This window comes from Oryzias melastigma, linkage group LG13 (genome assembly GCF_002922805.2).
Source record: "Oryzias melastigma strain HK-1 linkage group LG13, ASM292280v2, whole genome shotgun sequence".
Lineage (NCBI taxonomy): Eukaryota > Metazoa > Chordata > Actinopteri > Beloniformes > Adrianichthyidae > Oryzias > Oryzias melastigma.
This window is the reverse complement of record NC_050524.1, coordinates 7,097,353-7,112,304: the sequence shown is the minus strand read 5'-3', so window position 1 is coordinate 7,112,304 and position 14,952 is coordinate 7,097,353. Positions and strand designations below refer to the sequence as shown.

The following is a 14,952-nucleotide window of genomic DNA, read 5'->3' as shown; positions in this document are numbered from 1 at the left end:
AAAAAATAGGTGGGATTTAAGGGGAAAAAATTGCATAATCACAGTTAAAAAAGCTAAATTAATTAATTGCTAAAAAGATGACTTTCACACTGTGAAGCACGGCAGTGGGAGTATAATGCTAGGGCATAGTTTGACGTTGTCTCTTGTAATCCGATTAGGCAAATTAACTTTTTGTTTAAATTTAGAGGAAATTTACCAATTTTGTCCACTCCATCCGTACTACATCTTCCAAAAGGTTTAAGACCAAAAAAAATGGACGAAAACCCTTTGAGGTTTCAGAGTACAGCTTTAGGAGCAGCCAACTTTGAGTCCAGATTTTTTTCAGAGAAAAAATAAAACGCCCAAAAATTAATAGCCGGAAGTCCGCCAGCTGCCGCAACAAAAACACCATTTGCGCCTAAAATCATTGGCCGGAAGTCCTCGTCCAGAACCACCCATTTTAAACTTTGTTCCTGTTTCTTCTCTCTTTTTAACGTTTTTTTTTCTTTTTTTTTTTTTTTAATGACATTGCGCGTCTCTGATCAGCTGATTCACCGAGTAAACACAGCATTTCGTCGGTGTAGTTATACAAATTTGAACACCTGTTATATTGACTGTAATGAAATAAAGCGATTAGCGTTGCTTGTCCCATTTGAAGCTGATCTGCTCACTAAACTGCTAGACAGTTACAATTTATTGGTATTTAAAATCTTAAAAGCTGATAGTTCTGAAAAGTTTTTAAAATATTTTTGAAAGTTTCTAAAAAAAATTTAGCTCTTTTTTTGAGGCGTTTCTTTCGGCAGCCCAGGAAGTTCCACTCTCACAAACTGGACGAATGGTTGATCTGAAGTGAATTTTTGAGAGTTCCTCGTTTATTTTTTGTGGAGTTGGAGCATCGCTGCTTGTTTACAGTGCAGACATGGACAGTCAAGGTCCTCTGAAGGAGATCTGGACTAATTAACATAAAACGTGGGTTCCAAGGGACTGGACTACCGTGGGGTGAATGATCTTGCCTGTGGTAAGGACATGTTGAGGGCAGCTGCTAACACGCCAGTGTTAATTGTTTCCAGAGTGTGGCAGTGTTTAAAACCCAAAAGCATTAAAAATAGCTGTGGTCTGATGAAGAAGTGACGGAGCAGCGTTTGTTCAGGGACTTTTATTTTTTTTGCCGACGACCACAGAAACGGTGACAATGAGCCGGTCCTTGGTAGCCACGAGGGGCGGGCGGTAAGAACAGCAAGGTCTCGACTCATCACTTTAATAAGATCAGGAGGTGAATTTGGATGACTTCCCACTATTGATCGGTGGGGGCTGATGATCAGATCTTATTTACGCCGTGTCCCGATGTCACTCTGAAAATATGTGGAGATCCTGATAATCACCCGAGCTAGTCCTGCAATCTGCAGACCTTTTCTTTTCCTCTTGAATTCAGCAAGAGAGAAGATAAAAAACACACTTTTTTAATTAGAGCAGAGTCAAAGTAAAGCTTTCTTATCTCATTATCCTGCCATTCTGGATGGAAAAACCCACAGAGACATTCTTGGAGTTGTTTTTTTCTTCCCTTTTATTTATTTTTTTAGGGGTTGAGGCTTATTTGTTTCATTGTGCAATTCTTGGTTAATAAATTGCATGTTCATTTTATACCGTCTCCAAATAACTTGAACCTAATTAATCTTTTTTTTCCTCTGAAAGACATGATCCTTCAGCTTCATTATTTCTAATTAATTTACCTTTTGCAGTCCAGTCAGGCAGGTGTCTGTTCTGCAGATTTGTGCAGATGCAGGTTACAAAAATAAAAGCACATTTCCTGGTTTGTTTCCGGCACAGGCACGCTTGTGTGATCCGTGGACAAGTGGTGACCTCGGATGGAACGCCGCTGGTGGGAGTCAACATCAGCTTCATCAACAACCCGTCTTATGGTTACACCATCACCAGACAGGATGGAAGGTAACGGCCAATGTCTTCATATTTATGTGCACTGTAAAAGGTTTCACAGTAAATTCTCAGTATTTTATAGGTTACTGTAAATTTTTTATACTGCAGCTCACTGTGAAATTGCTAGATATATAGCATTACCTGCAATAATGCTAGTGGGAATGCTGTAAGCTGAATGTGGCCGCTAAAGATGCTAGAGCTGAAAACGCTGAAGCTGAAAGCTGAAAACGCTGAAGCTGAAAGCTTGCCAAAATATTAGCTACTCTAAATGTCAAATTAGGCAAAAAACTGCAAAAAATGTCTCAATTTTGCCAAATCATTATACTGAAATGTAAGCTTAACTCCAAATTAGTCTAAAAAAATGGAAACATGTCTAAACTAGCCAAAAACAGCTAGCATGTTGCTAACACAAAAGCTAAATTCCAAATTCCCCTTAAAAACTCAGCAGTTGCTGAACATTTTAAGGTTTAACTGGTGTCTCTAGCTCAGGGGTCGGCAACCTTCAATACTTAAAGAGCCTTTCGGGTCCATTTCTAACCAACTACAACCCAGTAGGAACCAAAAAATCCGACTTCACCCTTTAGAAAAATAACACACCGATTTGTGTTACTGTCACTACTGTGGTTATTTACTTATTTTCATAAATAAAACAAAAAGAGATGATAGTCTTTTGTTCCTAAATATGAAATAGTTTATAACTTGACAGAAGTTCACATGACTTCCTTTCAAAATAAAAGACACCTTGTCCTATGCAGGGTTATGTTAATGCAGAAAATGTAAATGTAATGTCAGCAGTGATATTTAAAAAGAAAACTTTGAAAAGTTTATTATACTGTTTTTGATTCATCACACCCAGAAAGCATAAATTTAACCAGCTCAAATTGAATCAGAGCTAATTATAAGTGACCCTTTCTAGACTTTTCGGGTCTTTTGGTCGACTAAAAATGCTAGAATTAAAAAGAAAGAAAGAAAAAACCCTTCTAATAATCCAATGATCTTTAATTCTGGCTTTGCTCACTGACCTCCAATTAATTTACTGTGGTACACGGCACTCAAAAGTGTATCCAAATGTTTTAGTAGAACTTTAGTAAACTTAGAAAAACGCTTGATGGGTTATTATAGGAGTACTGTACTTCAACAGTTTGTGAAGGAGTTCAATAAAATTAGACTTTAGAGTCTTTTTACATTTATTTACAAACATTTTATTTTTCTTGAACTAGAAAGCCACAATTGGGAGGTAAAAGAGCCTCATGTGGCTCCAGAGTTGCAGGTTGCTGACCCGCTGTCACTGAAGTTTCAAAGTGCACAAAATGTTTTAAGGATTTGAGCAATTCACCATTTATTTGTTATGAATATTTCTTCTCAAAATCTCAAAAACAATCATATTTATTAATACCAAAAGTACAAGCAGTAATGTCTTAATCAAGCTCTCTGTTTTGATACCAAAATTCCTGAAATCACTGAAAGTGTGATTGAGTTTTTACATACCAAAAATGTACAGAAAGGATCAGGAGAATCACTATTGTGTGAATACTGTAAAGCATTCACACAATTACAATTACTCATGGGATTCTGTAACCGATAAGCATTATTATTCTATGTGAGTGTGTCATGCTGGGCAGCTGTGAGATCAACACGATAAAACTCCGTCTAAAATGAACTTTACATTTTTTTATATTCTCTGTTACTCATATTTTATTAAATTAAAGACAGAATCTGGGATTTATTTGTAGTTTTTGGACACTTTCATTTTATTAAATAAAGAGTAAGACGAACTTCAATCTGTCAAATGCAATGCAGGGCAGCACGGTGGGGGGCGGAGCAAAACGGAGCTGTCTACTATTAAAAATCTTAAAAGGAGGAAACTGATCATTATTTTATTTTGGGATGGGCTCCGACATGAGCTCACTACAACACTGACCATCAGTGTTGTCAAAAAAAGCGCGGAAACTCCGCAGTTCTCTGCAAAAGTCCCGCCCCCACTGTAACGAGAGGCGGCCCTTTCAGAGTGGACAGACACGCCCCCACCTGTGAGCAGATTCAAGCCGAGCCAACCTGAAATCCAACTGGATCAAACTTCTCCAAAAAAAACTCTTGTTTTTCAGAAACACAATAAGGACATTTTTTTAAAAAAAGAAAGAAAGAAAGAAAGAAATTAGAATTCCAGGAAAAGAAGAGTGCTCTTAGGAGAGAAATTCTTACATTCTTATTGTGAAGCCTCACAGGCAGACTGAAGCCACATAAGAAAGGTCGCATCATTGAGCTGTGAGGTTTGTGACGTTTCTCTATCAGCAGAAACTCTTCATATATGTAACCCAAAGAAATCTGTGAATTTTACCTGCATTTTGTTCTGTATTTTCATTCAAAAACATGTAAATTATTTTGTCGACAAAATTTGTTTTTTTTTAAATTACACCTAAAACTTTTATTCCATGTTGTAAAAACAGTTTATTAAACATTTCCGCAAAATGAATCCCTTTTTTCCAGATGGAATTTTCTATTTTTGCACCATTTGTGCAAAGGATGATGTTCCTCTTTGTCAGCCTTTTCCACGACTCCCTCTTCGCATGGAGCCGGAATATTTGCACCAAACGTTTCAAACATGTTTGGCATATATATCCCACTTCTGACACCAGTGTCACATGTGGACCAAACCAGCCAACTTCCAACTGCTGATTCATTTATTTGGTCACAAAAGAATCAGGGAAGGCCTCCTGACGCCATTTTCAACACTTCCTTATATAGACAGGAACACTTCCTGCAAACTGTCCTGCAGCCAATCAGAACAGAGCATTTAGAAAATGAGGATAAATTGTTTACTCTGAAACAAGACAGGAAAAAACAGAAATTTGAGGAAAAGCAGCATTCCAACAAGATAGCTTTAACATTTAAACATTGAAACACAAACAGTAATTAAGAATACACAGAATGTAAAAATTCAGCAGCGTCCACACAGCTGATTCAAATAAGCAACCATATAGTCTTTCAAACAGAAAATACAGACATAAATTCAAAAGCAGACAAAAACAGAGTTTTAGACTCGAGGTTCCAGAGGGTTACATAAATGTACAGAATATATATATATAATTTTTTTAGTGTACCAAAAATAGCAGTGTATTTTTCTAATTTCACGATTACATTTTGTCTTAAAAGGTCAGAAAATTACGGCTTATTTGAAGAAATCATTCTAATACATATATTCTTCTGGCTTTCTTTTATATTTTTTTGCTTGTTTTGAGGAAGATTTTTGACAGTGCAAAAATATGACAAAGCTGTGACTTTGAGGAGGTGGAGCTTATAGCGACCCCAGAGACTGGAGGAAAAACAGTTTCCTTTGCAAACTATGCCACCATTGATCTGCTTTATGCTTTCTTTGGGTCCATTTTTTTTTTTTTTTGAAGTTCTCGGCTCAATTCCCAGATAAATTAAACAAAGGCCTTCTGGTGCTCTCATAAGTTATGCTTCACTGGCAGCAGAGATGGGACAGAATGAAATATGCCAATTCAAAGCTTCTCAGTGGGGTTTCGGAACAGAGTACACATTAATGGTATTGGCGATGGGCAATTCCAATAGTGAAGTGGCACTTTGTGTCTGTCATGTTTATTCCTACAGTTTTATTCTCGATTTAGTTTTGGTTTTGCTGCTTAAAATTGGTGTGACCCGTAAAACGGTGGCTTTGGCCCTTTTTATCTTCATATTATGCAGTTTTAAAGCTTTTTTAAAGCGTTTTTTTATTAATTTTGTCCAGATTTTGGTTAAAAACTGTTACACTGCTGTTGTTGCTGTGTCTGTTTCAAGTTATTATATAGACTTTGTGTCCTTTGACGCTTTGATTGGTCAGTGTCTCTGATTGCTGTCTTTGAATTGACTGACAATAGTTTCCATTACACAAAATGTCATACTACTTCTACCCCCTAACCCCTAAAAGACCCTATAGTCTAGAACGGGGGGGGGGTTTGGGGGCAAAACCATGGCCAAATGCGGCCCGTTGAATGATTTAATCTGGCCGACCAAACTGGAAAAAATTAAATTTATAATCCTTAAAAATGTTTTATTTTCCCTACAACTCTTGTTTAACCCATTGCCTGCATATGAGGACTGGACTGAGTGACCCCTCCCGCTCCAAACAGGAATTACCCACTGGTCCTACCTAACAGGCTGAAATGTCATAGACTTGTGTTGAGAAATGAACAGCTACTACTCAGTCATTCTATCTTTAACATGTCCTTAATAATCCTTTTTTTAATTATTATTTTTTCTCTGTAGCGCAATTTATTCAAGGTATAAACTGGCCAATCAGATGCCTCAATAAAAATGTGTCAAACGTTTGAAGCATTTGATTGACAGATTCTCCTGCTTCCAATTTAAGTGGAAGGGGTGTGGCCTTCTAACATGATCACTCCTGACTGGAGAATGGTTGCCATAGAAATGTAGTCTCAGACAGACACGGACCAATCACTGCTGAGGAGGTCTGGTTCCAACATGGCGACGAACACATCGCTGTAAAACTGACTTCATTTGGTTGGAGCAGGAAGTAAACCATTTTCTATGGGTGAAGTCACACTCCTTCTGTCCAGTTCTCATCTACAGTCAATGGTCTAGTCATAAGTGGTGCTCTACAAATGCATTGAGCTTGTTTAGGTCCAGAGTGTTATTCTGGTTGTGTGTGATTTTGGAAGATTTTGTTGTTTTTTTTGACGATCATGTATCTTTTATCAGTCGGATTGTCATTTTTCCAACCATTCCAACACCACATGAAAGCAGCAAATAAAATTATCATGAAGCAAAAAGATGTAGCAGAGATTTTTTCAGCAGACTTCTGGCCAATCACAAAATTTCCGAATTAAAGAATGAGTTTAGGGGCAAATCTTTTTTCATCCAAAATGATTTTCTTCAAATGAAAAACAAAACAAAGGGAAGACATTAATAAACTGCATCCACTGCTACCTAGCATAAATATCATTGCAAGAAATTACTCCAAACTTCCTCATCAATTAAAAGCATGTTTTTTTATTTATTTATTGCATTTTAGTGGGTTTTATTGAATGTGACGTATGTTTGGTCGTGTGGTTTACAGGAAAATCCAGTAAAAATCTCCCCAAACTAAAGTTTAGCTTCAGATTGCTGGGGCGTACTGTACAATCGGCCTGCACGCCTCGCGGTCTGCTGTGTGGAGAAGGCCCTTTTGGTAAACTGAGCCCCTCTATCACAGCACAGCATGAAGCGGTGTTTGCTCTCCAAGCCCCACTTCGCCCTGGCGCTTTTATCAGCGCTTGACACTCCGAAAGGCCGACAGATTTGCTCCCGGTTTGATCTTGATCTTTCTTAGTTCTCCCATTTTCTCCCATCATCCTGTCGTCTTTTCGCTATCGCTAGAATCTTCCGTCTTCACTTCATCGTGTCCGTTCTTTACTTTATTTCACCCCCTCCATTCCTTCACGCTTCCCCCCCTTAATCTCCTGCTGCCCTTAAGCCTTTTTTTCCTTTCTGGGCAGCTCACTTTGACTCGTGCTTTTCCCCACCTTGGCCCGTGTCCTTTCCACTCGCCGGCTATCTTTTCCCCGGTTTTTGCGTATCCCGTGTTTCCCACACCCTTTCTCTGAGTCATTCCTTTGCTGACTTCTCCCTCCCAGCATATGTGTAAGCACCACTCCATCTCCCAGGTCCTCCTGTAAACATGCCCAGTCTCCTGCAACTCCCCTGCAATCACTGTAAACAGGCTCAGTGCAGCGTGAAATCAGAAATGCACCTGTTCAGCCACTTAGAAATGGGAAGGCTGTCTCAACTCATTTTTATGATGTGTTCTTTATTGTCCGACGGCTTAGTTTTTTAAATTACCTTTCCAACTATCTGGGAAAGTTTTCTGGCCTAAACAGAAGAGGTTAATTTTTTTTTTTTTTCTCCTTTACTCCAATTTTCTGATTGGCCGAGTTTGAGACAGAGCTATTCCCTGTTCTGGTTTATTATTAGTAATGTGCTGAGAAGGATTTTTTGTCATTACTCATTATTAGCTCTTTGGTCACAGCTAAAGCTGTAATTTATAGGGGGTTAGTGATTCATTTTTAAAGCTCTTCTCGGTGACCAGGATGTCTTAACAACCTCTGATAGCATTTGATTGACAGGTAGTTAAATGGTTACCGAACTCAAAATAAACTTTTTTTGGCTGTTGACTTCTATAAATGGGTCTTTAAAAGTGATAAATTAAGATAAAAGTGTTTAATTCTTGACAATATAGTCAAAAACATGTGTGCTGCCCCCTAAAGGTTGAGTTGAGGTATTACAGTTGAATTTTGTGATTGGTCAGTTTCAGAAGTCTGACATCATGATCTGCAACTCCAGTAATGATAACAGTCCAGGCCCCAAGCCCCACCCCTCTGAATGGATTCTCAAATTTCAGCTGTGGGCGGAGTCAGCCTCCAACTTGCCTGTTTGGTTATCCTTTAACCATTGACTGTATATGAGAACTGGAACAAGTGAGTGTGACGTCATCCATAGAAACTTCCGACTCCATCAAATGTCAATTTGGTTGTCATCATTTTTCGATATGGACGCCGCCATTTTGGAACCAGAACTCGCCAGAAAGGAGGGACTGGTCCAAGTTGGTCTGAGTCATAGTTTCTGTGGCCAATCAGGAGTGAGCTTGCTGGAAGTCCACACCCCTACCACTTGAAACCAGGCAACACAAAATCATTCAATCAAACATTTTGAATCCCTCGACATTCGACCACATACTGTAATCCAGGCATCTGATCGGCCAGTTTATAACATGATTATATATAAAAAAAGAAAAACTATCAGGTTTAGTTAGAATCTGTGAGACGGATAATTCTGATTAATACAATGACTGACTAAAAGCTGTTTATTTATCAATAGAAGCTTATGAGATGTTGCTGTACTTCCTGTTTGAAATGCGAGGGGGATGTGTCATGGAGTCCAGTTTCATTTAAAGTCACATGATTTTACTGCTATTTAAAGATTCATATCCTACTTGGTGCACACATTTCTGAGACCTTTATTTCATTACCATGATCCAAGCTTTCCTAACTTGGTGTGTTTTTGCCCTGTGGTTTCTCATCATTCCACTAGGGGCAGTAGAAGGCTTTTTCCTGCTCATTTCAAAATGGCTGCGTCCATGAAATCTCAAAAACACTTTTGGCGGGAACATTTTTTGCTCATTTTTAAAAACTTTATGATGAGATTAACTCAACTATTGTTATTTATGTTTTCAACGGAATACTTTCTATATTGAAATAATTATTATTATTATTTTTTGTTGATAATTCATTCTTTATAACGCAGTTACAATAAAATAAAAAATGTGAGGATCAAATTAGAGACAGTGGGTAGATAAGAAGCTTTTCCAGAACATCCATGTCAATATTTTTGCATCTTAAAAAAATTGCCCATCCATAGGTTTAAAAATGTCGACTTTACTGCTAATTATTTGATGTGGTGAGTTAAATAGTTGGCAAATAAATGTTTGAAGCTTTTCATAGGGACACTTACAAGTTTGTGACACAGCTTCAGGCTGTAGATGATCGATTGCACCCAGTGAATCTTTTCATCGACTGGCCTCCGTGCCTTTGTGTGCAGACGACTGTGTTGTATTATGCACTGCGAGTCCTCCCCATAGTTTGCAGCTATTCAACATCCCTGCTCTGGACTGCCGGCTGCTCACACCCAGCCAAGGTCAAAAAGCACAAGCGATGTTTACCCCCAAGGGAAGCTCAGCATCGCAGACTCTTTATTAGGAATCTAAAACCAAAAGGGAGGTTTCCTAGTTTAGGAGCTGCTTCTTTTTACCTGTAATTCAAAGGAGGTGGCTCTTTTTGCGATGGCCAATCCTTTAGGTGCTAATTGGCTCTTGCTCGTGACAGGCGGCGCAGAAGTCAGGTGTTGTTGCAAACGTGTTTTTGTCACCGCCTGTCCGCTCAGACCAGAGGCGAAGGGGCTTTCGTGCAACAGCAGATGGAATCGCAGTGCGGGCCATTTAGACTGATGTTGGAGTGGACAGTGGGATCAATAAAGTAGTGCCTCCATCCTACAGAACTAATCCCGCCTCCACACACACATTCATGCACCAGGTGGAGCTCTGTTTTCAAACCAGATCGAGCATCTTGAAATCCAGTCTGTAATGCTAAAAGAGGCACTTTTAAGGTTGTATTTTAAATGGGTTTGATTCCCAAAGTGTAGGGGTGTCAAACTCAATCACACAAGAGACCAAAATCCAAAACACACCTTAGGTCGCAGACCGAACAGGATTAATATTTATGGAACAAACTTAAACTACATTTTTAAAACTTTAAAATCGTAATTTTATAACATATCTATGAACTAGATATATAGCATTACCTGCGATAACGCTAGTGTGAATGCAGTAAGCTGAATTTGACCGCTGAAGATGCTAGTACAGATAGCTGAAGATACTGAAATTGATAGCTGAAATCACTGAAGCTAATAGCTGAAAATGCTGAAGCTGATAGCCAGCTAAAATATGAGCTAAATTCCAAATTAGCCTGAAAAAAAAAAATAGGTTAGCCAAAACAGCTAGCCTGTAGCTGAAAAAATTGCTAAATTTCAAAATATCCTAAAAAACTGAAAATAAAAACTAAAATGAGCCAAAACAGCTAGTATATAACATTAGCCTAGCCACAAAATAGCCTAAAAAGCAAAAAAAAACAAAAAAAAACAGCTAGCATGTAGCTGAAATATTAGCTAAACTCCAAAAGAGCTTAAAAAACAACAAACAAAAAAATAAATGTCAACTAAATTAGCCAAAAACAGGTAGCATGTAACTAAAATATTAGCTAAACTCCAAAGTAGCCTAAAAAATTGTAATAAATGCCAAAATAGTTCAAAAAGCTAGCATAATTTCAATTTTGAAATCTTTAAAATCTTCAGTTTTTAACATAATTATGAATAAAAACAGGCAGGAATATTATTCCAGAATAAATCAACTTAAAGCTTAAATAACTTTCAATATTTTACTCTCCATAAAAATATATTAAAAAAAATATACAAGTTAGAAATGAGCACAAGATAACACCAGGTCATTAATAACAATAAAATAAAATGATCCGGAGGGCCGGATAGAATTAACAGAAGGGCCGAATCCGGCCCCCGGGCCTTGACTTTGACACATGTTTTATACAAAGATGTTGATCAAAGAAATGACATATTTTACTCATTGAAATTCTCGTTTTTGTTCTGTTTTTTGAAAGACTTCATCTGCAAATTGTCTGTTTTCCAGTTTTGACTTGGTGACCAACGGGGGCATAGCCATCGCCCTGCACTTTGAGCGTGCGCCATTCATCACCCAGGAGCACACTCTGTGGTTGCCATGGGGACGCTTCTTCGTCATGGACACGGTGGTGATGCGGCACGAGGAGAACGACATCCCGAGCTGTGACCTCAGCAGCTTCAGCAGGCCCGTCCCCGTGGTGTCTCCGGCTCCGCTCACCTCGTTCGGCGGCTCCTGCTCGGAAAGGGGGACGGTGGTCCCTGAAATCCAGGTGACGCTCCCCTCTCCTCGCTCTCTTCCTGTGCCCTGCAGGTTGTAATCTGTGCAGGTCTCTCCTTCAGATGATTGATGCTGAACAGCTGGGAGAAAATCTCAGGACTATCCATCAAGTACAAGTGGAATACTACCCATAGCTCGCGGCAGTCCTCCCGTTTTATCTCTCTAATAAAATTGGAAAAATTTGGACATGTATTTTAGTCCCTCCGCAGTCGTGTTATCTTACTGGACCAGTTTGAGGTCGCAGATTTACACTCAAGAGTTAAAACCCTCTCCCTATGCTTTATTTAAAGAATTATAATTAAAAACCTTTAAATTCTGGTGTATTTTAATGAGATAAACAACAGCCACAGACTTTTTATGCAACAACAGGAGGAGCAACTCTAGAAAAGTAGTTCAACAAAGAGAAAGAGTTTTAAGATGTAAACATTGGAGAGATTTGCCAATTGTTCTGGACCAAAAAAGCCAATTTACCATTGAAAAATATAAAAGAGGCGCATCAACTTGTGTCTTTATTCTCCATTTGCAGTGTAACATCAAGTCCAACCGAGTGTAAAATAAAAAAAAGTCTCTAAATGTTAAAAAGTAACAATAAAGTAAAGGGGAAAAAAGTAAACTAACTCAAACTCATTTACAAACAGTTGAAGGACAGTCAAACTGCAACATATGTGCGTCCTGTACTGCAAAAAAAAATCAGTGGACGTCAATGAGCACAATCAGTATTCAGGCGCACCAGATTATTAGGCAAATTTTCTATTTTTTGAAAGAAATTAAAGAATTTGTTTGAAAAATATGGCAGGGGTTACTTAATTAGTTTGGATTTCATCGTGGTTTGTTAGATTTACATTTCTGGCAGAGATGCACCAACAACAATTAGATTTCTCCTACTACTTTTACTGCATTGAGACGATCATATGTGACAGGGTGTCTTTTATTTTGAAAGGAACTATTGTCAAAAGTAAAAAAGGGGCTATTTTCTTTTAATGTTTGTGTTTTATTCATGCAAATGTACATTTATCATAGTATTAACAATAGCATAAAAACAAATCCATGTCTTATTTTTTTAATGGGTGAAGGAAGACTTTGAGTCTCCTACTGGGTTGTAGTCAATGAAAAATGAACCTGAATGGTTCTTTCAGAGTCGAAGGTTGCAGACCCCTGTCCCACCAGTATCACAAAATGTACACACTGTACACAGAAGGACTAACTTTTGAGGACAAACAGAAGTCTTGTTGTTTGCCGTTAGCTTGTCTTAAACCACCAACTCTAGCATGGTGGTGGTACCATGGTAATTTGGGCTTCCTCTGGACTTTTTGACTCATCAGCTCATGCTGTTTTGAGAGTATTAAGTGTGAATCATGAGGCTCGGTTGGAATCAGTCGTGACTTAACATTAGACTTAGAACAGGGGTGGAGCTTTTTAGGGGGCAGTTTTTAGTCAATATTGGTTTAATTAAAATAAAAAAATAAAATCATCAATACAAGCGTCTTTAAGCATTAGTAAGAGCATCTCAGCTAAAAGAACTGAGTATTAATAACAATAATCAAACAGTTTGAAATACATTTTTTGATCCTTTCATTTTTAATTTCCTTCCACTTGACAGACATTCCAAATTCAGTTCATTTCTATTGCATCACAGGGAAATCAAACATGTTTAAAGTCTGAATTGCATCCGGAAAATGTTCCAATTACTAAAAATGAAAGTGTTGAAATTAGTATGAAAGCATCACATCACTTTTTATTAAATAAAATCAAGAAAATGTTGTTTATCTGAAGTTGTGTTTGACTCCAGAGAACAACAACATTGAAGTTAATGAAGTTTTGTTACATAAAAAAGGAGAACAACATTGAAAGGCTGTTTTTGTGTGTTTTCTTGGTGTGATTTGACTCTCTATAGCTGACTGTGTTATTACCTCATGTCTTGTAGACATCTACGTGCCCTTCTCTTACCATCTCCCACTTTGCCTCACATGATTGATGGCATATCAGTGAATTTAGTATGCAGTTCATTCTATTAATAGAAGTCTTGTTTTTTTTTTCTATCGCTCACACACCAAGAGAGTCGCACAAGGACATCTTCCCACCTGCACTTTTTAAAAGGAATCTTGATCAGTTAAGCACAAATAGCCGCCCTCTGCCAGCGAGTAAAAATAAACCCATCAGAAAGTGGCATGTTCGCTTTGAGCTGCCGTCTCAACGGCTACTGTCTTCCGTGGCGACAAGTCGCGATGTAATTTTAGGCGGTTGAGCAATGCCTGTTGATCCCTTAGGCTAAATGTAACAATCAGCGTTCGAGTTCATGGCTGCCTAATTATGGAGAGGTCTAATGCTAGAGGTTCCTGAGGCGCTCGTGTTGTTCTGCTGCTGGACAGAGCAGAGTGTCAGCCCAGCGGTTACGCTGCATTCAGGCACATTTATGAGACTTTTACTAATGAAGCACTTACTATTATTAAATGATGAAAAAAAAAAATCATAGTGGTACTTAATGAAAAAACAAAATTGGACGCCATGGGAAATATGTCCTTTAGCTTGTGTTAATGTGTGTTTGAGTATATGTTGCAAAAACTTTAAGAAATATATGTACAGGATCCAGATAAGTAATGAAAAATGGATCTAGTTATGAGACTCACAGCAGTATTGGTTGAAAACTACAGTTTCTATTAATGGATTGGGTGGAAATATTTTAGTCACAGCTCCCCCTATGGGTGGAGACGATGTCAATGGTGGAATAAAGCAGCAAACCTGCACCGGGCAACCAAGTTGGCCCCTCAGGAAACTAGTAGCAAACACTTATACAATACATTTTTCAACAGCTCCGACCTTGTGGGGTGCAACTCAAGCCTGGCTCTCCTGACTCACGTCTATGAGTTGTGCCTCACAAGTCTTGAGTCACGCCCAATGGCTGTATATCAGTGGACGCTCAGTAATGCAGGCAGGATGGCACAAACAATACTTCACACTGAGACAGGCTCTGTTCAGTGCTTAAGTGTCTTGTGGGTGATTGTCATATTGAGAGTCAGGTGATCGGCATCTGGGGAGTGTACGCTGGGGTTGCTGGGAGATGTAGTGTCTTTAGTATTCTGGAGATGGCTTCCACCGGTGACCAGAGGGGGAGACAGAGCTTTTAAAGATATTTGTTCTTTATCGCCAGTTATTCAACTGACCAATCAGTTGCCTCAACAAAAGCATGTTTAAAAGCACCTTCAGTGTTTGATTGACAGATTCCGCTGAGCCGCTTCCAGTGGGAGGCGTGTAGAAAAGTCGGAACAAGCTCACTCATGATTGGTTGACACTAGTTCCTCTAAAAGATGTCTCAGTCACTTGCTATGTCCAGTTCCTTTAAACAGTCTGTGGTCGCGTCCCACAAAAACTTCCGTCACAGGTTACAAAACTTGAGTCGCAGCTCAGGAGACTTGAGTTGTGACCCACGAGATACACTACCTGTATGAGTTAACTCCGCCGTACGAGTGCATGAGATTAAAGACTGCATAGTCCAAAACGACCTGGCTGCAGACATCAAA

The 14,952-nt window shown here is 38.7% G+C and overlaps 1 protein-coding gene across 10 annotated transcripts in view; it reads left to right on the top strand.

The window, feature by feature from the left end:
• The window catches only part of tenm4 (teneurin transmembrane protein 4), a 264,928-nt gene that overhangs the window by 186,873 nt on the left and 63,103 nt on the right, over positions 1-14,952 (top strand). For all 10 annotated transcript variants that reach the window (XM_036214986.1, XM_036214994.1, XM_036214992.1 and 7 more), the window contains 2 exons: positions 1,807-1,926; positions 11,165-11,426. In XM_036214986.1, the coding sequence (XP_036070879.1) occupies positions 1,807-1,926; positions 11,165-11,426 (382 nt within the window). The remainder of the gene's footprint in view (positions 1-1,806; positions 1,927-11,164; positions 11,427-14,952) is intronic.